The sequence below is a fragment of the Astyanax mexicanus genome, chromosome 9 (assembly GCF_023375975.1).
Source record: "Astyanax mexicanus isolate ESR-SI-001 chromosome 9, AstMex3_surface, whole genome shotgun sequence".
NCBI lineage: Eukaryota > Metazoa > Chordata > Actinopteri > Characiformes > Acestrorhamphidae > Astyanax > Astyanax mexicanus.
In genome coordinates this window covers 42,710,418-42,736,065 of record NC_064416.1, presented here as the reverse complement: position 1 = coordinate 42,736,065, position 25,648 = coordinate 42,710,418, and the positions used below count along the sequence as shown (strand labels likewise).

At 37.5% G+C, this 25,648-nt stretch overlaps 1 protein-coding gene across 7 annotated transcripts in view; it reads left to right on the top strand.

Annotated features, from left to right (window-relative positions):
- The window catches only part of dmxl2 (Dmx-like 2), a 117,620-nt gene that overhangs the window by 7,746 nt on the left and 84,226 nt on the right, over positions 1 to 25,648 (top strand). For all 7 annotated transcript variants that reach the window (XM_022687011.2, XM_022687010.2, XM_022687008.2 and 4 more), the window contains exons 2-9: positions 13,474 to 13,599; positions 15,359 to 15,430; positions 16,193 to 16,271; positions 17,937 to 18,081; positions 22,255 to 22,321; positions 23,087 to 23,259; positions 24,119 to 24,296; positions 25,273 to 25,447. In XM_022687011.2, coding sequence (XP_022542732.2) covers positions 13,474 to 13,599; positions 15,359 to 15,430; positions 16,193 to 16,271; positions 17,937 to 18,081; positions 22,255 to 22,321; positions 23,087 to 23,259; positions 24,119 to 24,296; positions 25,273 to 25,447 — 1,015 coding nt within the window. The remainder of the gene's footprint in view (positions 1 to 13,473; positions 13,600 to 15,358; positions 15,431 to 16,192; positions 16,272 to 17,936; positions 18,082 to 22,254; positions 22,322 to 23,086; positions 23,260 to 24,118; positions 24,297 to 25,272; positions 25,448 to 25,648) is intronic.

Here is a 25,648-nt window from a genome sequence, read left to right as displayed (position 1 = left end):
ATAGAGTTACGAGGGGAAGGGGTGAAACCCCTACGTCATCAGGAGCACTTAAGTTTAGTAACCTAGCTGCTGGTTAAGAAGTTAACTTTATGGCAGATGGTGCAGAAATTAATTATTATCCATTTCTTAATTTCTCAGTGAAGGGGAGCTGAAATTAGCTTTGGTTAGCTTTTATTTTATTTTAATTTTCCATTTTGCCTTAAATGCTGCAGCCCCTGCCATCTGTTGCACCATTTAAGGTGAAACGGAAAAGTTAGCTAGCTAGCTAGCTACTGAGACAAACTACTAGCAACCTTTTTATTGTTATGAAGAATTCGGCCATAAACCATTGAAACGACACATTAAACTTTGGTAATATAAGGCTAACTGTCACTTTTAACAAGGAAAATAATTACCCTAGTTCTTCCCCCTACTCCTCCAGCCAAACAAGACTATATTTAGCATAAAATCTTTGTTGTAAGTTTTATATTGTTGTTTTCTTGCTGCTGATGTGTCTACTATTAGTTGAGCAAGTCATGATGTTAGTAAGAAAACTGTCCGTCTGTTTATAGTCTAATTTAAAGATATTTGATTGTACTGTAATGCTATTTTTAGTTAAAAATGTAAAGTATTCATTGTTTTATTTTTTTTATCTTATCACTGAAGTGTTTGGTGGGGTATTTTTTAAGTAGTTAGTCATTTGAAGGCTCTTAATATCAAAATGTTAATATGTTGCCTAATATAAGCCGGTTCGGTTTATTCACCGACTCATTGAATGACTCATATTTAAAATTTAGCTTGTGATTTGGGTGGAGCAACCACAGGTCCATGAGTAGCTATTTGTTATTCAGCCAGAGTGTGAATACAGCACTGTAAAATGATGATAATTTTTGGTAAATGCTCCATAAAATGCACACGCTCTTAGTTCAGAATGATGTATGTATGATTAGGCATGAATCTAAAATGATTAAGTGATTAAAAACTAAAGGCATTTCCTGCAAATTGATTTGTTTGTATTGCACGTTTTACAACTACAAATAGCTATATCATGCAATATTATCTCTATTGTTTTTTTATATTTTTGACCTAATATGAATTTGCCAGTTTAAATTTAACAGTGGACTGATAATAATGCTCCTGAATGACTTTGCTGCATGGTGTCTGTTGTGATTAAAAGAGGAGGGTGCTGTTCTCCTGCATGCAGTAGAGGCACAGCTTTGCTGGACCCGTGACTGTACTTTGATGAGACTGAATATGAGGCTCATTCATCATACTGCACTCTCTTCACATTCGCTTATCTATTGTTTCCTGTCTTTTAAAAAGTGTTATCTCGCCTCCCCCATTCTTCCTGCTCCCAGTGTGATGATGCCTTTGACCAGAAATGGTCTCTGTCACCCTCAGTCTTTGACCCTCAGGGTTAAAGCTTTATGATTAGCTCACTTAATCTTTATTTACTTATGCCTATTCTGGCCTGATGTAATTATCTCTCCCGCAGTAAAGAGAGAGCTGTTAGAGACCTTCTGTCACTAATGCCACCTTTTATTCAGTGTATGTGCTCTGCTTTCTGACAGGGATATGGCAGTCATGGCTATTAAAATACCAATCTTAGTGAAAAATAATAAGTGAAACAATTAGAATGCATTAGGAATGCATCATCAAAATGTAAGGACTGTGCCTGGATCAGCATTACATTATCAGTGGAATGACTGAGGGTTACAAATATTGTTACAAATTATTGTAGCCCACAGTCATTTTGAAAGACAAATAGTTATTTTTATTTTTGTAAGTGTATAAATATTTCTACATGTATTGTTTCTTTTCATTTTTTTTTACATTACAGGTGATTTATAGCCTTCTACAGTTTCAGTACCGCAAAGGCACAAAACATGGTTTATAACAGGGAATCCAGCAAACACATACACTTTAAAAGATATGCAAGGATTTATAATTTGATGTCTCAATCACAAAGGATATTTATCAGCCTATTGGTATTTTACTGAGTTCTTTCAATGAGTCTGTGCGTGGGCAGGGTTATTGTAAAGTGTACACTACATGCACTAAATATTCTGTGTTTTTTATTTTGTGCTAGTTTTTTTTGTTGCATAATTTGTTTTGTTGTTTATTTTGTTACATTACTGTATTTTTTACACTATAAGGTGCACTTAAATTCCCATCCACAAAACATTCCCAAGAATAGTCTGCTCTTTATGTACTAACTTTACTTGTCAGGGTGTAAAGAACTTTAAAGCCACTCTGCTGAAGTGCACTGCTGGAGCAACATCACACTAACCGCTAGCTCTTTTGCTGTTCAGAGATGAGTATTATTGGCCTGTAGCCTGCTACTAACCCTGTCTAGCACTGCTGGAGCAGCATTAGCATTAGCCGCTTACCTCACTAGCACTTTTGCTGTTCAGAGGGGAGTATATCGGACTGTAGCCTGCGTGTTTACCGTGATAAACCCAGCTATGTGGGACAAACCACTAGCTAATATTTAATAACTAGGCTTACCAGAACACTCTGGGTTCCTCAGTCTACTGCGTTCTGTTCTAATACTAATGCTGTAGAAATCTAGAAATCGAAGCTTACTGTAAATATACGAAAGTGCTTTACTCACTAGAATAAACAGTTTTAAGGAGAGAAATCTGTGTAGATTAACATCCAGTCCTTATTTGACTTAAATTGTTTTGTTTTGTAAGAATTACAGTTTTATTTACTTAACTTAGCTTTACAGGTCTTGCCACCCAGCGGTGAGACCGGTTGATTTAAAGGAAAACATGGCGACGCCCCTGTTTCTTACTAGTGTACAAAAATAGACTAGAAAATAAACATTTATTGATTGTGCACCTTATAATCATGAAAAATATGGTACTATTCTTTTATTTAAAATCAGAAACTTGGTATCTTAAGACCTGTGATTTACAAAAATAGATAAGTTTTAAAAAATATTTTAAACTGTTTAAAAATATATATTTTTTAGAGTAGTATATTCTTGAAATGAAATAATTTTTCAGTGTCTTGGCATATCGCCGAGAATATCATTGTGGCGAAATTACCCTGAAACATTGTGATTATTATTTTAGGGCTTTAACGCCCACTCCTACCATTCTCTTAGTCCTGAAGAGGCATTAGGCGGTGCTGGCTGTAGATTAGGGTTGGGCATGGTTTTGCCCGCTGTCGGGCTGTTCTGAGTGGCAGTCTCACTGTAAGTGTGCTGCAACTGATGCTGCTCTCTCTGTGTGCAGCATCTGAACCACACTGTCAAATTCTACATCAAGCCCACGAGCCAAAAGAGGAATACCCTTTTTTTTACTTTCTCCGTATTTCTGAAGGAGGGATGTGTTCCGGCGTTTGTGGTGCTGTGTGGTGGGCTGTTTGAGTGGTCGGTGGGAGCTCGTATGGAGGCCCTGGTCGTCATTTGATATGGCAGGAGAACGCACCCCAGCACTGTGTGTCTCAAGCACTTAGTTCATGCCATCCCCACGGCCTACTCACACGCAGCACAAATACACTCCCAGGATATATAACGCATCTACGGAATATCAGCACAGCGGCAGTGCTGTACTTTTTCTGATATCGCTGTTGAAAGCCTGGTAGTATCTGTTCATAACACAATTGTACGCCACGACTTTCCATAAACACTGACCCTAAGAATTTTTTATTTGATATTATATTGAGATATTTAAATCAGCAGTCCTTAAGATTTTTATTTAAAGAAGCAGTACAGTAAGAGTGGTCTGATAGGTTTGTTGGATGTAATTTCCCTTTAGATTTTGACAGTATTTCAAAAGTACGGAAAAAAAAAAATATATATATATATATACTCAAAAAACATATCACACAGCAATTTGTTTTTATCAATCTGCATTATAAGTACTTTTCTACATTATTTTCATCCCATTTTCTCCCTAATTTGCAAATTACCCAAGGCACTAATTAGGACTCCCCCTATCACTAGTGATGCCCCAACACCAGGAGAGTGAGCACGTTTCCTCCGATACATGTGAAGTTAGCCACCACCTCTTTACCAACTGCTGCTGATGTATTATTGCCGAGTAGCTCGGAGGAAAGCGCAGCGACTCGGTTCCGATACATCAGCTCATGTAGGTTGAGAGCGCCATCTACCCACCCAGAGAGAGCCACCAATTGTGGCCAACCTCTCAGGGCTCCGGCAGCTGATGGCAAGCTACATGACTGGGATTCGAACCAGCGATCTCCTGATAAAAGTGGCAGCTCTATAGTCCGGTGGACCACTCAGAGCCCCCCTCTCACGGTCACTATGTAATGTAACGGATGCAGATAGCTGTTTAATGTGCCAGTTTAATACTAAAATTATGTTTTTGTATTTGCTAAATATTTTATGATTTACTAACCGAAAATGTAGCTAATTGTCTTGTTTTAGGTTTTACTCAAAGGTGGACTGATCATTGTTTTTGGTGCAGACACTGATTGCTAATAACATTTCAGTACAATCAGTCAATCGCCAATAAATATTGATGCCAGTCGCAGAAGCCAGTTTAACATTTAAAGATCAACTCCGTAATGAACTGTCGCGTCCATGTCTATGTTCTGTGAATTTGATTCTCAGCATAAAATGTAAGATCAATCACATTTTATAATGCTATGGTGCACAAGCAACAGATAGAAGTAGATAAATGTCTGTAGCATGCTGCTTATCTAGTGCTAGAGTGGTGATAATATTATAAATAACAGCAGAATCAAAAAATATTAACCACGTTCATCCACAGAGGGAGCTCTTTACGCTGTATGTAGAGATCCACAGTGAATGCCCACATCAAACTACTTCATCAATTGCCTTAGTTGTGGGAGTGCTGTCAAACCAAGAGTCAACAATCTTTGAGGAGCTTAATCTAATTTTGGATCTTTATTTATCATTTAATATCGATATCTGGGTATCTAACTGCAGTATTGCTATCACAATTTTGATCCATATTGTACACCATTAAACTGAAATGTCCTACAGTGCTTAATTTGAATTTTGAATTTAAAAGCAAAAAGATGGTGCTTTTTTCCTTCATCACTCCTAGGCAGTTTTTCAATCGGCACAAGGTGTCTGTGAGCTGATGTATCAGAACCAGTCACTTCGCTTTCCTACTGGGCAGTGCTGCATCAGCAGCAGTTGGAAAAGGGGAGGTGTCAGACTTCACATGTATAGGAGTAGTCTTCACCCTCCTGGTGTTGTGACATCATCTGTGATTGGGGACATACAGCAGAGTAGCAGCTGAATGGGTGGGACAATTGACCTAGCTAAATTGGGAGACAAGTCCCGACCAAATTGAAGTAATGCTAATTACATTTCTACTTATTACATTAGTATTTATTATTCATTTATATTTATACATTTTAAGGTAATGTTATTTTGTATATTTCACAAACTGAAATGTACACTTTCTTTTTCCCATTTGGGTAGAAATTAAATTGCCCCAGATTGTAAATCAGTGTGGTGAAAAAAAGATGTTTCCTACCTTGATTTCTGCACATTCAGTATCTGATGAAAGCAGCTTGTCATTAGAGCTGAAGCAGAATCACACTGGTCTAAATCCTTAAACACCCCATTAGCACCCGATCCTACTGGATAGGTTTTACAGTCGAAACGCACACATACACAGACACAGTCAGGGACACAGTGTTGATTCACACACACCGAGGTGAGCTGTTGTCGCCGAGCAGATCAGGTTCTCGAGGGGCGATGAATGACTCCTGGGTTGATCCTTGTTCAGGACGAGAGAGGAGAGATGTAAGCGAGAGTCTCTGTGGGTCAGGTTTTCAGTTCTATTGTTGGCTGAGCTGCAGATTTTGAAGATTTTGTAAAATATTTCTATTAATATTTATTATTAATTAATGCAGAGTAATTGAAATGTAGCCTCTTCAATTTATTTATCATTATTAAGGAAAATAAATTGGTTTAAGGGCAGTGTTAGTGTTTTGTCAAGATGTCTACATTTGTATTAGTGGTGTCAATTACTTGTATGTTTCAGGGGAGATAAAGCCAACATGTGGCGCTGGAATAAAGAATGCAGGATGAATTGGAAATAGGAAACTCTATTGTTTACTTTATTGTAAACGTCTCAGCTTGGTTCTAAGAAATTTAGAATTAAAACATAATTTGGTATTGCACACATGCTCACAATGCATGGGGGGATGACCATTTAAATGGCCTAGGGAGAATATGTAATGGCCAGTATTCAGTAATGTGTACACTGTTCCTTTAAGAGCCTTTAACGCTAAGTGCGTGGGCACGTGTGTAGCTACGGTGAGAGTGTAGAGAACCAGAGTGTGTGCATTGTGTGGAGACGGGGCAGATTACTGATTTCAAATTAATTGTGTGTGTTTTAACGCTTTAATGTTGACAGCCCTAATTCATACATAATATAGCATGTAATTTTTGATGAATAACATAACATAATAATACCATTTTCATTTATTATTATTATATTGTAATTTTAGTCTAACAAAGGCAATACAACCTTTGAGTATGAATGATATTTCCCCAATGATTTTAACCTTTAATAAAATTTGTAGAATACTGTCAACAATGCCTCTTTGTATCAATACCATTTATTCAACATTTCTATTTTTCAAATTATAGTTTACTTTAGCTCACTAAAATAAAACAAAATACCAAAAGTAATGCAGACTTATATTAGTTCAAATCAAACAACGTAATTAATACACAAGAATTGTGCACTTTAAATAACTTCCCCTCAGTTCAAACCCACAGATAAATGCATTATAATGCTGAACTACACCATTTACTCTCAATAAACAAAAGTACCACTGAAATCTGAACACCTGCCTCTGAAATCAGTGGTACTAAAAAAGACATTTGGACAAAGAATGAGTTATGATTATTAAATAAGACTTTCACATTTCACATTCACATTTCCTGTTCCCTTAACAAATCTTTAGGGATTGTGGAATTGGGGTTGTAGGTGTAATAAATTCAGTTTCTAATAAACTTAACTTCAGACAGACGTCAGACTCGACAACTTATACTTAAACTTATACAGTACTTATACTTCATTTTTTTATTAAATGTTTGCATGCATAATAGTAATTTTGTAAGATTGTAATACTATTTCTTTTACTAATACTGCTGTTACTACTACTACTACTACTATTTGATTAAAAGTACAATTTTCTTCTGACAATTTAGCACTGGCTCTTAGATAAAAATAGAAGTGACAGCTATACATAAACACAATTGTTTTTAAAAATTTAAGAATTTAGCCACAATACTACATATGTGCAATTTAATGGATTTGCAAATGTCACACTAACTGTACCCTCTGAGGCTTTCAGCCTGTGGTAGATGTGTTTTTAGTGTCTGAAACTAACGCTGTGGTTTGGGGTTGTGTACAGGATACACTTTTTTTTGTACTGTTTTGGGTGAAGACACAGCTGGCTAATTAAGAGAAGCTGTGTTGTGAAGCGCAAAGAGATTTGTTTTATATTTAAAATATGTCATCATATTTTGCGTAATTAATGTTCTACTATCTGACTTTGCTGTGTTTTTTTTTGTTTGTTTAATGTCCCCAATAACAGATAAACTCTACATTGTAGGTCTGTTGTTCTATTTCTGTCAGCATTAATAATCATAGTATATGTTTCTTATGAAGAGACACTTTGTGTTGTTAATAAAGGTTAATAAAGACTGTTAGCGTGAACCACCACCTACTTTGGGTTAAGGAGCTGCACTAAAATGGCTAGGGTTTTTTTTAGTAAATTGGAGCAAGGCAGCTCTCAGTTTGCCTTGGGTGTAGGGCTGAAATGTACATAAGTTCAGCAGTCACATTGCAGGGCATACAGTGTTTTGTTCAATGTCAAGTTCAGCTTTTTCTGTCTTAATAGAAAGAAAAAGTTACACGCTTTTTGTTTTACATGACCAAATCTACCAGATTACAGATGGTATCTTCCCAATACCAATTATGTTACTCCAATCATTGATGCACAGATTGCATTATTAATATCATACCGTCATGAATCATTGTTTTTGTTCTTATTTTTTTCTTTTTTTATATCACAATATATCTCAGAACAACAAAATATTGCAATGTCACGTTTTCCCCAATATCAAGCCTCCCTATTTGGACGTTTTGTTTTTCTGGACATTTCTGTGCACTTCTGGTTCATATCTTTATTAGAAATCTTATCCATTTAACTTTTTAGGGGTTAAAAAAATCAGCTGAGTTATGTACCTTGAAGGGTGTTATCAGGGGGAGGGGGGAAAAGACAATACAACACCATGGGGTACCACAAATGTGTTAATTTTGCTGTGATTACATATTAATTGGCATATTAATATCCTATTAATCAGCTTGAATGGGACTGAACACACCTGCCTGACTGTCACTGTTGGAAGATTATGCTTTCAGGGTGATCTGGTGACATACAGTATCTATTATGAAATGCTAAAGGTCATGAGATAGCAGTATGTAATCATAATGTGTTACCTCAGGAGACAGGAACACCCATATCTGTGTAAGTTGTGAGATGTTATCTTGTAAGAGAGGTTGAATACTGGCCAGTGTGCTCATGATGCACACTGTGCAAAAAGGCATGATTGAGGGTGCCAGATCTTTGGGACCTTTCATTACAAGTTGTGTATGTATTCAACTAGTGCTGGACGGTATTTCAGTTTATCCTGTATACTGAAAGGAAAAATTAAAACAGCAACGGTGAAGAAGCAGGTACAGCTTGCTAGCGAACTCTAGCCATTTAGCCTAACAAGTTAGTACACTGGAGTAATGATAGCTCTGCCCTGTGGAGTCAAATGCTCTGATTTGTCTGGAGAAAAATAAGAAAATAAACTCCTTTATCTGAGGAGCTCCTGCTGCTGTTCCTCACTGTAGGGATGTTTTTATCCAAGTAAAACAGAAAAACAACAGCAAACAGCAATTATTTACTCTGAAAAGAGTTGAATGGAATTACGCAATTGATCCACAACTCGGAAAAGTTCCTCTTGCTCAGAATCGGTCCTGGGCACAAAATAATTTCTTCAGCACAAGTGATAAAGCTCACTAAATCTCTGGATATAAGGTGAAAATAAACTTTAACAGCAGTAACTATATCCTTTTTAAATATATTAATACTGTGGCACAAAGGATAATTTTATTACACACTGAACTGAATTCATTTGGTGACTGGACAACCAAGGGGATTGTGGGTAATTTTAATACTGTAATGCCTCTAATGGCTTCAATAACAACATTTAATAACAAATTCATATTAATCTTATGTCTTACTTGTGCAATAGAGCTTTTGAAAAACATATGTTTAAATACTTACATTTTTTACACTTTTTTTAGGATCATTTATAGTGTTTATGGTACTGTTTAAAGTTCTTAAGGTATTTGGGTAATTTTGTGGGATAAATAAACCTTATAAACCCAATCAAAGACCTCCCTGCACTAAATTCAATATACAGATGAACCAATCATTTTTTGAGGTACAGTGGGACACTGCTGGATTTACTTTTCCAGGCTATCCCAGTACTGCAGCATTGTGCAGGGTTTCTGTAGTATATCTGACATGTGCAGTGTTTCTCAAAAAAAGCCTTTTCTTTCTTTCTTGAATTCCACCATATTTTAAATGCTGATGAACTCTGAGCCCCAGATGGGAGAGCCTGTGAATTCTGCCTGCAATCTGCCCTTTTCAGGCTGTTTGTCTTTTGACCCCAGTCATCCATCAGTGTGTGTTCCACTGGAAATTATTATTTATGCGTCTTGATTTTTTTTTTTATCTACATTACTGACATTACTGACACTTATCATTGTGTGTGTGTTTACTACATGGATGGGTTAAAGGGAGAGGCCAGATTCCAGATTATGTTCAGTACATAGTATGGTAAATAAGGATTTCTAAAATTATACTGAATATAATTCTTTCTCAAACAGGTCTTGCTGTACAGAACAGTTTTTATTAACCATATTATTAATCAGCAATAGGGCTGCAACTAATGATTACTTTGGTAATCGACTAATCTGATGATTATTTTTTCGATTAGTCAACGATTATTTCTGCCATGTCCTCCATCTTTATGATAAAATGATAAAACACTAGATACAGCTGAACATGAGATTACTGATATTTAGTGGTTAAAAATGTAATCTGTAGTGCTTGGGCACTTTTAGAGTGAGCCATTTACCCGTCTCCCATTGCACTTCTGTCCCAATCACTTTGTGTAATGTGGTACTGTTACAAATTAACGATTAGTTGATGATGAAATTTGTTAGTCGACAAATTGAAATAATTGACATTGTATTATCGATTATATCGACTAATCGTTGCAGCCCTAATCAGCAGAGATTTTCATTGTATACAAAGAACAATTTAGAGAGTGTGTGTGTGTGTGTGTGTTTGTGTGTGTGTGTGTGTGTGTGTGTGTGTGTGTGTGTTTGTATGTTTGTATGTTTGTATGTTTGTATGTTTGTGTGTGTGTGTGTGTGTGTGTGTGTGTTTGTGTGTGTGTGTGTGTGTGTGTGTGTGTGTGTGTGTGTGTGTGTGTGTGTGTGTGTGTGACGGATGGTATAATGTGTGGGAGGTATTTTGAGCGCGGCCGGCCGGCCTGTGCGTGACGGTGACTGCTTTTAATTCCCACAGTAATATATCTTTTCTGCATCCTTCTCTCTCTCTCTCTCTCTCTCTCTCTCTCTCTCTCTCTTTCTCTCTCTCTCCCTCTACCATGTCTGCCTTCAACACCATCCTTCCTCCTCTCTATTTTTTCAGTGACTCACTATCCATCAGCACCTCCCCCCACTCTCTCTCTCTCTCTCTCTCTCTCTTGGTCTCTCTCACTCCTTCCTCCCCTTCCCTGTCTCCTTGTCTGTCCCCCTGTCCTGTTCTCTATGCATATGTTCACACTGTATGTCGTACAGTGTGAAGGTGTGTGTCACATTTGCCTAGTCATGGCCATAATATGCTGAGTAAGTATCTGTTTGAGCTGCTTGCTCTCAGAACTTCCCTCCTGCTCTGCTTCCATTAATAAGTCAGGAGTGAGGATGGCACACACACACACACACACCTGCACGTACACACTGTCCTAAACAACAGGTGCTGTATTCAGCTCTTAAGTCTGGACTGATTAGTCGCTCCTGGCAACTGTTTGTGTGTGTGTGTGTGTGTGTCTGACTGCCTCTCCCTATTGAAAAGCAGAGAAAGAGAGATATGAAATTAGAGATGAAGGCAGCAGTAGACACTCTCTGCTGTACCTCAGTACAGTAATGCAGGGCTGAAGCTAGAGGCTGGTGGGTGCCGGAATTTGGGTAATGGGAAGACAGAAAATGCAGTATGTGTGAATGGAAAATCCTAACATATGCCCTATTTGTATGTGAACAAAAAGTCAGCTAGTTGTGTTTTACTAAACAAATTAAAATCCGGTATTTTTTTAGGTTTTTTTTTTACACCTAACTACCTAAGGTAAGCCAGGGTGCTATCATCTAGTGATTCGTCCCAAGTAGCTTGGTTTAACATGGTAAACACAGGCTACACTCCGATATACTCACCTTTAAACAACGAACGAGCTTGTGGTGTGGTTAGCAGCTAATGCTAATACTGCTCCAGCCTCGGTGCTGGAGAAACTTCACTAAAACTCCTTTATATCGTTGTACTTCAGTGGAATGGCTTTACCGCTCTTTACAACCTGAATGCTAAAATTCATACATAAGGTGCACCGGATTATAAGGCACACTTTCGGTTTCTGGAAAAAATAAAGTATTTTAAGTGCGCCTTATAATGCAGAAAATATGGTACCTGAATGTTTGACTTTGCACATTGTCAGGAAGTAGCTAAAGTAGCTATTGACTTTACTTTTTATAGATGAATAGGATGACTATTTCTCTCACCCTTCATTTAGTACATTGCTAGCCAGTGTGGACATTTGGTGGCTGAAATGCCAGTTAGAGCTGTCCTGATACTTGTATTAGAGACATTGTGAAAAGATGTGTTTGTGAGTCAGAAAAAGAACATGCTAGCCTTCATCTGCTATTACACAGTTTCATCAGACAGAGTTTGTATACGTGTTGGTTCTTTTTTTGAGAACAGCAATTTATTGGATTTACAATAATGGTACACCAGTACACATTTACTTGTCGTAGACATGTACATATACCAAATCATGGAACCACAGGAGAAAAACAATAGACCCATCTCTTATGGCTTCAAAATGTCAAATACTGTTGCCACATGTTTCTCAATAGAATGTAAGGCTCATAGTATTGCTCTAAAATAGAGTTTATAGAGGCTTTAGAGCCTGCCATCAGGATCTTCTTTTGTATTAGCTTCAACCAGAATGATCACTTTTATAACTATAAAGCTGGACATAATTACAGCCTGATATCTAATAGTAGGGCTGCATGATATTGGAAAACTTTTACATGAAAGTGATCTTTTTTCGACGATATATATACTGCAATATTAAACAATGCAGGGCCCATTATGTCACCCGCGTACTGTCTCGTGTCTGGATCGATCAAGAGCTGAGTCGGCGCCAAGCACTCAAAGCCTGAGGAAAACAGCAAAACAACAGTAATCGGCCCTTTAATCAGGCATTTAAATGTTTTTTGAAAAGGTAAATAAAAGAGGTTTTCTGGGAATAAAAGCATGAATTCAGCTGTAACTGGAAATATCTGCGCAAAACTGTGCTGGACTGAGGTGCCCAGCTTTCATCATGTGCTTTTACAAGCACGTGCCCAACCATGTGGATGGAGGCCAGGTTTCCTCGTGTTTACCCAACCCCCCCCCCCCCCCCCCTCCGCTTCTCAGGCAGCAGCCTGTCTCTCACACAGACACAGAGACAGCGCTGTGTACCTACTTCTTGTGCCAAGACTTCCAAAACCTGGACATTCCCCCCAAAAAATGAAAAAAGTAACAAACACTAAAAATACCACATCTATTACAATTCTTATTATCACTGAGTGTCATCTGAAAAGCATGAAGAGGAGTCATGTACAACATATGTGAATAATCTTATTATTAATCAATTCATGTTCTAGATTTTTGGATGACATGAAAGTTATTCCAGACTACATCCTAATTCAAACTGATACCTAGTTTGAGAATTCTTTCTCCCAAACAGCAACGATGTGTTGGTTCTTGACATCTGCCCGTTAGGATCAGGTAAAAAGTAGAACTAAATCTAGTGTGTGATTTTACCCAAAATGACAGTATTTTCTCTGAATTTTTCATTTGCGCTAGTTTGCCTGCTTCAGTGATCTGTGAGTGTGAATGCCTCTCTATCTCCCTATGGAGTTAAAGTGTTAATTAACTTTTCCTTTCATCACGATAGCAGTCACATCTGGCCTGTGACAGCATCCTCAGCTTCTGTGTGTGTGTGTGTGCAGGATTGTTAGTGTGTGTGCAGGATTGTTTTTATTTTTACTCTGTGCTTATGCCAGTTATTCAGCCTATTAATGCTCTTTCATATATATATATGTGTGTGTGTGTGTGTGTGTGTGTGTGTGTGTTCTCTCTCTGTAGGCGTACGGTTCAGGATGTGATATAGTGATCTTGGCCAGTGATTTTGAGTGTGTGCAGATCATACCTGGAGCTCAAAATGGAAATATCCAGGTGGGCTGTGTCGAATGCTCACATCAACTCGGACGGGTAAGTGGGACTTCTGCATTCTCTTCAATTTTACATGTAACTCCAGGTCTGACTTTATCATTTCTATCCATTCACATTTAAAGAGTAAAGACGGGAGTAGATTTGTATCACAATATAGGGGTTCCGATTAAAAATATTGTACCATGTTAACAGGACAATAAGCTGCAATTTTTAGGTTTTAAAGTAAAAAAAAAAAAAAAAAATCATAATATTGAAAAAACTGTCAAATGTATTTGACTATTTATGAGAACTAGTTTTTAAGATTTTAAAGACAGAGTACAACTATCTAGTGGTCAGAGTTTAAACAGAATACTAAATAAACCACTGTGTCACCAATCTTTATATGTACCATATTTTTGGCACTATAAGGCGCACCAGATTATAAGGCACACTATCAATCAATGTCTATTTTCAGTTTTTACCTTTTTTTTTTTTTACTTTTTATTTTTTACACAAGGCACAGTTTAAGAGACACAATAAAAATGTCTAACTCGGGCAGGTCTTGCTTGGGTGGTCGTGGGGGGATAGCTAACTTAGTTAAGTAAAGCACTTCCGTCCAATGCTGTGTGACAGCACTACACTAGGGAACCCTGAGTGTTCCGGTAAGCCAGGGCAATGTTAGCTAGCGGTTCTTTACGTGTAGCTTGTTTTCATACGGTAAACGTGCTTGCTATAGTCCGATATGCTCACCTATGAACGGCGAAAGAGCTAGCATGGTTAGCGGCTAATGCTAATGTTGCTCCAGCATTGCTACTTGGGGTTAGCAGCTGGCTACAGGCCGATTATACTCACCTCTGAATGGCTAAAGAGCTTGTGCTTAGCTAGTTCTAATGCTGCTACAGTAGAGCTAGCTTGGGTAGGCTGCAGGCTACAGTACAATTATACTCATCTCAGAACTAACGCTTATTGCAGTTAGCGTGTAATGCTAATGCTGCTCTAGTAGTACTAGCCAGGGTTAGCTGCAGGCTACAGACCGATAATGCTCATCTCTGAACAGGGAAATAGCAGTTAGCAGCTAATGCTAATGCTACTCCAGTCTCAGTGCTGGAGAACTAAACTGAAAATCCTGTATAATGCTGTATTTTAGCAGAGTGACTTTACTGCTTCTTAATACCTGAGTGGCAAAATTCATACATAAGAAGCACCGGATTAAAAGGGGCACTGATGATTTTGGGAAAAATTAAATGATTTTTATTGCTCCAAAAAATACCGTAATTAAAAAATATATATATAATCTGTGCTATAAAACTAAATATTATGATACTTTCACAACAAACAAACTGGTTTTATCTTTATTTTCTGATATATTAACTAACAAAAATTAACTAACAAACAGTTGTTGATGTTGAGTTGAGTTGAGTTGATGAAGTATCTAGAATAGTTAATAGAAAATTTGTAGTTTTTTTTTTACTGCAGTGTCACTGTTAATGGCGCATAGAGAATCCAGAATGCTTTGCTAAAATGTAAAAAATGCCCTGTACACCTATAGTGAGACCTGTGTAACCTGCCCTGTTTGGGTAAAATAATACAATATTACATTAGACCACATGCTTCTCACCTGTACTTCCATGTGTAAAGGGCTGTCCATGTGAGTGTTTTTTACTCTAAATCTCGTCATTGTGAGTTTCTTCTTTATGGTGCAACATGGTGACTTCATCATATAAACACTTAGGAGCATTAGTAAGTATGCATTTATATGGGATTAAGTATGAAATGAGTCAGAGTTTGTGTCTAAACTGTGCCCTGTTGTTGGTTTCAGATTGCAGCATCCTATGGGAACACTGTCTGCATTTTTGAACCAATTTCTACAAACCCAAATAAGAGGCATAAGGTGAGTATGCATGATAATAATGATGATTTGTATATACTTGTAAAAAAAAAAAAAATGTATAAAAGTGTTTTCTTTCTCTGTTTGGTTTGGTTTGGTTTCACACAGCCATATAAAAGCAAACACACTAAAATGCGCACCAATAAACCACGCAAGCACATTGTCTCCTCTGATTGGTCAGAGCTGTCTGGCACAGGAGCAAGTAAATATAGTGAGAAGATTCTGTGTTACAGCTCGTATATCTGTGCCGTGTGAAGCTGCTTTAACATAGAACGCTGAAACACTTCAGCTGTGCTTTTAAATGGGACATGCAGCCCAGATATCTGTGTAGTGAACGCTGCACATACTGCGAGAGTTACTGTCAGACTTGGTGCCTTAATTAATAAAAAAAAAATAACAAGTTACTGATTCCACATTTATTGTGTGCATTAAGGCTTTAAGGTTGACAGCCCCATTTTGAACATTATGTGCACTGCAGTGTAACTAATCAACCATTTTCCCCAAATTCCAGCTCGTCAGCTGCAGCCTGCTTAAGTAATGTGTTTGCATATTAAATCACAGAGAGCCGTACCTTTTGGGACTGTGTATTTATAGAACAGAAGGGTTGCAGCCTCACTCGCTCTTTTGATCTAGCCTGCTCACATCCCTCAGTTAGGGTGTTTGACTGAAAGTGTGTGTTTAATGTATCGTGATATCCCGAGATTTTTTTTGGCATTACATATTTTCTGTTGATTGTGTGTTTTTTTTTTGTTTTTTACATTACAGCAACTTAACTACCAGTGGCAGAAGACTGGGCAGTTCTTGCTTAATGCAATGACATACAATCTGGCCTGGGATCCACAAGGTGAGTGAATGAATGGGTCTGTAAATGAGATTCTGTGTCTCTGAAACTCTGTTATTTAACTACCATATTTTCTGGACTATAAAGCGCACTTAAAATACTTTAGTTTTCTCAAAAATCAATTGTGCATCTTATAGTTCTAGGCGATGATGGCCTAAAAGATAATCTGTTTTTCGATCATAATAATAATATATTTGGTTTGGTTAAATTAATGATTCAAAACATCTGAGGATGACACTGGATTAAACTTTAGAATGCAGGTGTGTGACTGAAAATTGAGAAGTAACTCGCTAAACGAGTCACAGAAGAAACTTTGAAGGAGAGATTATTATTGTTTTACACAATTAATCACAGATCCTCACTGGAGAGCCATAATGCTGCAAATTTTAGAAACGGTAGGATTTATTTCTAGATAAATATATGCTGTATCCCACCGGCTGTTTGTGTTTGAAAGGTTTAAGCTCAGTCCTCGGACTGAACGCAATATTTAGAAAATTTGGGGTACCTCTTTAAAATAAGACTATCTTTATAAAGTGTTTATAATTGGTTTACAATTAGTTTATAAATGGTTAGTAATTAGGTTGTAAATGCCTTAAAATCATTAATAATCAGTTATAACACATACATAGATAGGGCAACAATACAGATGGCTGTGGGTTCACTATTTGGCAAACAACAGGTCATTGTTGCCCTTTAGATGCATGTGTTATAAATGATTATTGATTATTTTTAAGGCATTTACAACCCAATAAGTAACCATTAATAAACTAATTGTAAAGCGTTTATAAACCTTTATAAAGGTAGTCTTATTTTAAAGTGGTACCAAATTTAGTTGGTCTTTGTGAGGTGCCTGTAAGTTAAGATGGATAAACACTTCAGAAATGAGTAGCGTTTTTGGATATTTTAGATTAAAAAGGTACAGTGAAAGACAGAAAGACTTCCTGTATTGTGTATTTTCTAATCAATTGTGCGAACCAAACTGAATTTTGACCACCTTACTGTGATTGATTGTAAAGAATATATGTACCGTTACACCCCTTCTCTTAGACTTTGCTCCACTTTCTGTTCCTCACCTGACTGAATTAACATGCTCCTCTATAGAAATCCCACACTGTTTTATTTCATATCTTGTTTGTTCTTCCCTGTATTTTCCTCTGATGTGTTTTTTTTTTCTATTGTCTGAATATTCAATGCATTCACTTCCAGTACTCTGGCAGCATTTAGTATTTAAGCTTTAGTTCTCACACTCGTGCTCATGTTTCTGCTATTGTTCATTTCACACTGAGCCAGTTTGACTCAGTTCACTAAATTCTGTAGTGAAACTTCTAATGTAGAAGTACCTGTAAAAAGAATGTTGTCACTATGTATAGAATAGGAGCGGATGTCAGTATTCTGTCCTCTGTTTCTGCACACCTGATTCAGCATGTTAAAGTGATTTATTCAGTCAAAGAAACAAGCTTGAAAAATTTCCCCCTTTGGTGTGACAGCACTTAGAGATGACCTGCTACCTCACACTGTGCTTGTGCTTTAATGAGTGATAATTTATTGTTCAGGGTAAATTACCAGGTTGAAGGAGGGTGCGTATGTATGTGTGTGTGCGTGCACGTGTGTGAACAATGCGGTGTGTATGTTTTGTGACCAATGCGATAACGGATCCCCTCTCTGTAGGTAACCGTATACTGGCGGCGACTGAGCGGCTGCAGCTTTGGGCTCCACCTTCCAGCGACACGCTCATGGAGGAAGAGGATGGTCAACTGACTGATGATAAGCCACACCCCATCCTTAATGACTGGAAATGTGTTTGGCAGTGCAAGTAAGTCAATTAAGAATTAAGAATTTTTTATTTATTAATTTATTATTGTTTTTTTTTTTTATTAAGTAAGCGTGTGCTATTTGGATATGAATATGCTAGTGCTAAAAGCTGTACTAAATAAACTAAATATGCTAGTGCTCAATTGTGTACCATGTGGAATATATTATTGTAGTGGACTAAGACCAGCAGATGACGTGTCTCTCCAAACCAAATTTTACATTTTATTTGTAAGTCAAGGGAGCAGAGTCTTGAGAAAGAGTGGAGAGACACACAGTCCAAACTGCTTGAGTTTTAGTGTGAAGTTTCCACCAATCAGTGATGTTTTGGAGAGACATGTCATCTGCTGGTGTTGATCCACTGTGTTTTATTATAAAGTCTAAAGTCAGTGCAGTTTTGTTTTCCCACAAAATCTTACAGCACGTCATGCTTCTTCCCTCTGCTACTGACAACTTTTATAGAGATGAGGATTTAATTTTACAGGAGGACTTGGCACACTGCCTACACTGCCAATATTACCAATTGGTCTCATATAATATTCTAATTTCTGATTCTTGGGTTTTCATTGGCTGTAAGCCATAATTATCAAAAATAAAAGAAATAAACATTTAAATAGATCGCACTGTGTGTATAATACATCTATATAATATGAGTTTCACATTTTGAACTGAATTACTAAAATAAAGTAACTTTACAATGATATTCTTTTTTTTGAGATGCACTAGTATGTAGATTAACATATACTAAGGTTTTACATAGACTGGAGTTCTTCCCAGTCAGTATCAACTGAAGGATCCAGAAATAAAATGTGGAAAACCTTAAAAATCTGAGGTTTTTTTTTTTTTCTATCTATTATTTTCTGAATTAATCCAATTAAGGGAAGGCAAAAATCTGTATTTATTTATATTTTCTTTTTGCAGTCTAGAGAAAGTAGTAAGAATTTAAAATGCTTCAATGCAAACCATGAACAAGTTGTAAATTTTAATTGAAAATATATATATTTTTTTTTAAGAACCGTAGCAGCCCCAGTTTGTGCTTTATATACCAGCTCAGTGATTCTCACTTAACCCAACTTAACCACATTTCATGTGACTAAAACTTTTAATTGCCACCTTTTGCAGCTACTGTGTGGGCATTGCCTGCTTTTGTAATCTGCAGTTTGTTAATTATTACATCTGGTCAATTGAGTATGCCTCCTGATGCAGAAACTATTAGGAATTGCTAAGTTCCACAGAATTTTATTTTAGGATCCATGTATCTGATGTTAAAATTAAAGTACTATAGTTATCAGGGTGAAGAGCTAATGTGTGAGCTTGCTAATCAGATATTTTTTTATTTACTGTATTTACAAATAGAAAACTTGGGATATGGATATTGATCATTAATATTCTTGTTAATGCATCTGGCGTATCATCTTTAGCTGCTTATCAAAAGCATGAGAACCACTGTACTAGACTCTGCTTGGGTTGTGTGAAGTGTCAGCTATAGTGTCACAGGCACGTGTTACTGTATGGGAATGCTGTGCCACAGTCTGTGGTTTTGAAAAAAAGGAAATGAAAAAAGATGATCAGCTGATGTGGGATTGTAAAGCAATTCTGGACTTGCCCAACAACCACCCTTCTGCACACACAAACACACACATGTAACTCTTAACAGTTTCACTTTCTGTTCTGACTAGTAGGAGCTATATAACCTCTAAATATCTCTAAATATATGCTGAATTAGCTCTAAACCATTTACCACTTTCAAGTTAAGTAACATTGGAAACAGATTCATATTGAAGTTAAGCAAATTACACTAGTTTGTGTATTTTTTTTTTAAGTAGCATTAGATTAAAGGCTAAATGCATGACTAGAAAAGCACAGCTGAAGTAAATATCGAAGAAGAATAGCACTCCTGAGCTAAACGTATGACTAAAATTTTGCTTCTTTTTTTGTACAGACAAAAAAAATCAGTTATTCATTATTGGAAAAAAGTGGCTCTTTATTCTACCTTCCGCCACATGTTGCATTTTGTTTGGTTTCTGACGAAGATTTTCTTTTTTTTAGTGCAGCTCGAATATTTAGAGTTACAGAGAGGCTGTGAACAGCAACATGTAGCATACAGTAACTTCAATAACTAACTAGTAGCTAATTGGAAGCCAGCCATTTATCCCATTATTAGAGCTAGAATATTAGTTAAGATGAGTTTAGGTAGGTGTGGAGCTTTAGAAATCTTTACTGAATGAAAGATTCTACAGGAAAAAAAAGAACAAATATGATTCCTGCAGTTAATCTCGTAGAAAGAGCTTTTCCATACAAAAAAATGAAGCAATGAAGAGCAGCAGCCAATCAGAGCGTGACGCAGAACCTTCAGGGAGCGTGCCCTGAGCAACCAGGAGAAAAGATGAGTGAATGTTGACCCAAGCTGCTGCTCACTGCTGCTGTGGCTGGATTTAGAGCCTCTGAGTGAATATTCACAGAAGCTTTTTCCTCTGTGCTGCTCAGGATGGGATGCACTAAATATCTGGCCCAAATTATGAATAATTATTTTTTTTGGGGGGGATATAGTAGTGTTGCCTCCAGGATACGTTGAAGCTTATGGATCTAAAAGATTTGCAAATCATTGTATTATCATTTTTTATTTACATTTTACACTGCGTCTCAACTGAAATTGGGATTTGTTAGTTTGTGTATACCGTTCCTCACTGAAGTAAAATACACCTCTCATTTTGAAGATATGACACTTTGACACAATGTACAGTAGTCAGTGTACAGCTGGTATAGAAATGTAAATATGCTGTTTACCAACTGTAAAACCTCAACACCAGGGGTGTCACGATTTCGATATTTCATCGAAATCGATCAAAATTATGTCATGGTCTCGAGCCTCGAAGTCAAAAAGAGGATTGACTATCCCTCCCTCTAAGCTACGCGAGCACGCACATGCGCTACGCAAATGGCGCAGCACACTGTAGCCGACGCCACGGACAATGTGACTGCTGAAAGAGCAGCTCTTTCTCCAGAGAATGTGGACATGTCTAGCCTCAATTTTTTTTTTTAGTAGTTTTGATACCTTAAGGAACATCTTTCTCAGATAAAGTTAATAATATATCTTTGTTATATTTCGTGTTTAACTGTTATAGTAGGATAGAGTTCAGTTTATTAAGGCTCTATTTGTTATATTACTTTGTACATGACTGTTCCTGTATTTTTTTTTTTCATTTATTTTATGTTGCACATTGCCGTTTTAATAGTGCACACTGCTGCTACCAAAAACAAACACTACATGGCATTACATATATATCTTAATTAAATTATTTAAATTTGACCATTAGTGCCTAATGTGGTGTATTACAGATCACTTGTATCACTTTGCATCACTTATATCAAGCCCATCTTTTGAAATAAGATATTGTAAATTTGATTAATCAAACCAATGACTGACCATAGACTAATCTAAAACTGGCATAGGCCTCTCTGCTGTAAAAAAAATGAAAAAAGAAAATCAAGAAACGAATCGAATTGAGACCCTAAAATCGTAAATAAAATCGAATCGAGGATTTAGAGAATCGTGACACCCCTACTCAACACGCAGTCATTAATGGCCAAAGTGTGTCAATATAATAAGAGTGTGACCACTCTTATTATTTAGCACTGCCTTATCATTTTTTGGGACTGGAGTTCACTAGAGCCCCACATGCTGCCACTAAAATCCTCGTCCACTCCTCCATGATGACATCAAGGAGCTGGTTGATGTTGCACACCATGTCCTCCTCCACTTTCTGCTTGAGGATGCCCCAAAGGTTCTCGATTGGGTTTAGGTTTGGAAACATACTTGCCCAGTCCAGCACTTTTACCTTTAGCTTCCTCTGCAAGGCAGTTGTCATCTTAGAGGTGTGTTTGGTGTCATTATTGTGTTGAAAAAAATCCTATGCGGCCCAGTTTCCAAAGGGAACCCTTATGCAGCCCCAGTCCTCATCTTAGTACTGGCGTTGCCACACATGCTGGACACCATCTGAGCCAAACCATCTGAAGTTTATTTTGGTCTTGGTACATTTGACATATTTTTTCTATATTTCCTACTTTTCCTTATTATTACTGCAAACAACTGAAGCTGCACAGATAGGTGTGTGATGGTGTTGGGTAAGAACACAATCTCTTACATGTGCTATTCTCTCTCTTTTGCATTTTGCAGGACTGCTGCTGCTGTGCTTGTAATCAAATGGTCTCCGGATGGGGAATACTTTGCCACCGTGGGGAAGGTAGTGGTTTTATGCTCACACGCACTCACTCTCATCTCGTTTATCTGCCCCTGGCAAACTAATGTGCAGTGTACTGTAGCTTTTCCACACAATATTTGTGGCAATAAAAACTATAACTGCAAGATTTCCCACCAGGAGCAGTTCTTAATCTTTCTCTCACGCACACACACACACACACACACACACACACTGGATGAGGTGATTCAGAACAACGCTGTTGGAGATGAGCGCTGCTCATTATTACATATTACAAGTTTAATCAGAAATAAGACACAATCAATTCTCTCAAGGATGTGTGATAGCACTTTCATCGTATTTTTTAATCTGCTAAGAAAGATGAAATAAAATTTTAATCAGATTAAGATTATTCATTGGAAAAACAATTACACTAAATTTTAGGCTACAGTAGATTATTTAACTGGGTAGAACGCAAGATATAGAGAATATACACCTCAATTTTTTAATTTTTGCTATATTATTTTGAGAATCATTTTCATTGACTATCATGTTCTGCCTCCATTTTGATCCACCTTCACACACTTATTTTTTGTATCTCTGGTCCTGTTTCTAACTCTATCCTTTCTCTTTCATTTGTATCTCATTTTCTCCATTCAGATCAGTTTAGTAATCATTACTGCTGTGTTCATATTACTTTATTGCCAAACACCATTGAAATATGACCCTCTCTCTCTTTCTCTTTCGCTCTTTTGCTCTCTCTCGTGCTCTCTCTCTCTTTCTCGCTGTCTCACTCTCTCTTTCCATCAGGATGACTGTCTGTTGAAGGTGTGGTACCCCACTACAGGCTGGAAGTCTGCAATGGTGATCCCAGAGGTGCCGGACAGGAAGGCTCCTTTGGTGCATTTCTCCTTTGTCTACTTGGCTCACCCTCGAACAGTTACAGGCTTTTCCTGGAGGAAGACCAGCAAGTACATGCCCAAGTATGTCAGGTTAAGAATCTCTGGACTAGCTAAATGCAGGCACCCCAAACTTTGGGATAAAAGAATGCTAGTTACAAATGTAACTTGGGTTGTAAATGGTGGATAACCACAGGGTCCCAAATCTGGAGTTAATATCTTCTTGCAAAACATTATAATACCATCCCTGTGGCTCTCTTGTTACGTTGTAAATGTAACAGCTGGTAGAGCAATGGAGACTTCAGAAGGGCTCACTCACTCATAGTAAAACCAGAGGGTGTAGTTGTGACGTGAATTGAAGCGAAGTGAAGTTTCTGACTGAGCGCTCTTTCTCTATCTCTGACTGAACATAACCTGGATTCAGATTCATCCGCTCGAAAGGAGACCACATCACACCCGCCCAGTTTAAAGTGATTCTTCCACATGTTCTGTGCAATTACCCATTCTCACCAGAGAGGGCACTAAATCCCCTAAATCCCAAAACTAACGGACATCAGCTTTAACTTAGCTTAGCTGAATTAGAAGGAAAACATGGTGACTCCCCTGTTCCTTACTCGTCTAACATAATCGGCCTTATAATCCAGTGCGCCTTGTGTATAAAAAAATACCAGAAAATAGATGTTCAATAATGGTGCAGGTTATAGTACAAAAAATATGCAACCTGGAGTAGAACTCCAAAAGTCATTATGTTGTTTATTAAAATAATCGTTCCTTAATCGCAGTAGAGGTAAATGTCAATTAATTGTAATCTTCATTTGAGGTCATATCGCCTAACACTTCTTTTTAATATATGGAGGGTTAATTCTTACTTATTTGTGTGTGCGTTCTGTTTGTTCTGTGTCTCTGAGTGTTAAACTAAGTGTGTATTTTAACTGTGCTGCAGGGGGTCTGTGTGTAACGTGCTGCTGACCTCTTGTGTGGATGGTATCTGTCGGCTGTGGAGTGAGACGCTGCTGCCGGAGGACAGCCTGCTGGGGGGTCAGATCACGGAGAACAGCACCAGCGTCAGTTCCTCTCTGCCCCACAGTGGCCAGAAGGACAAGATCCAGCATGCTCTGGAGGTCAGGCACAGGGAGAAGAACACTTCTCTTATCATGAAGAAATTTTCTAATAAGTATTGGACAGTGTTGGTTCCCAAAAGGGGTTCTACTAGTGGTGTCAATCAATAAAAAAAAAAATCTGATTAATCACAACAGAATTCTGTGAATAACTGCGATAAATCACATTTGTTTTTCTTCAGATGCAAATTTTTGTAGTGGATATTTAAATGTAAATAAAATAATTGATGTAGCAAATGTAAAATGCAATTACTGTATATAAGTAGTGTTAATTAAAATAATAGTAGATCAAATCAAAGTAGGGTGCTGGAATAAAGAATTCAAATTGAGAGAAATAGAGGGAGAGAAATGGAGAGAGAGAGAAATATATATAGAGAGAGAAATATATATATAGAGAGAAATATATAAAGGGAGAGAAATAGAGAGAGAGAAATAGAGAGAGAGAAATAGAGAGAGAGAAATAGAGAGAGAGAAATAGAGAGAGGGAGAGAATTAAAGAGGGAGAAATAGAGGAAGAGAAAGAGAGAGATATAGAGAAATAGAGGGAGAAAAATAGAGAGAGAGAAATAGAGAGAGGGAGAAATAGAGGGAGAGAAATAGAGAGAGAGAGAGAGATAAATAGAGGGAGAGAAATAGAGAGAGAGAATTAGAGAGAGAAATAGAGAGAGAGAGAATTAGAGAGAGAAATAGAGAGAGAGAGAGAATCAGTGTGTTGGGCGGGGCAGATTATGACGGAAGTACGGATCAAACTTGGTGCCTTAATTAACTTGCCTAATAAAATAATGACACGTTACTGATTCTTATACTGATTTTTATGTTTAAGATTGTTTTCCTCTAAATAAACTTAAAGCTTTGGTGTTGTCAGTTGTCAAAAGCCAATGAAGTAAACATAGTTAAATGTTTAGAAAGGCAAGTTGTCCCAGATTTGTATTGAATATGTCTGTTCATGTGATTTGTGGTTTTTTTTTAATGTTTCCAGTCAATCCACCACCTGAAGCAGCTGAGACGGGGTCGGAGGAGATCCTCTGCACTGGTGGCTCATACAGAGCTGCTGCCTAGCCAGCTCGGCTCACATGAAACACACCGGCACATCACACACCACGCCAGTGCCCTGTGCCACTTCCACATCTCGGCCAGCATCAACCCCAATACAGGTAACCACACTTATATATACAGTATTTGCCCAAAGTAGATACATCTATAACAGAAATGGACCATTGTTTTGGGAAAAAATAGTGTTGTCAATTGTAGATAACAAGGTGGAACTAGAATCCACATTAACCTTTCCAGGCAAACTTGTTCCCATGATGTCTCTGAAGATGCTAGGCTAGGCTTAGCTCTACTTTGAAAGTCTG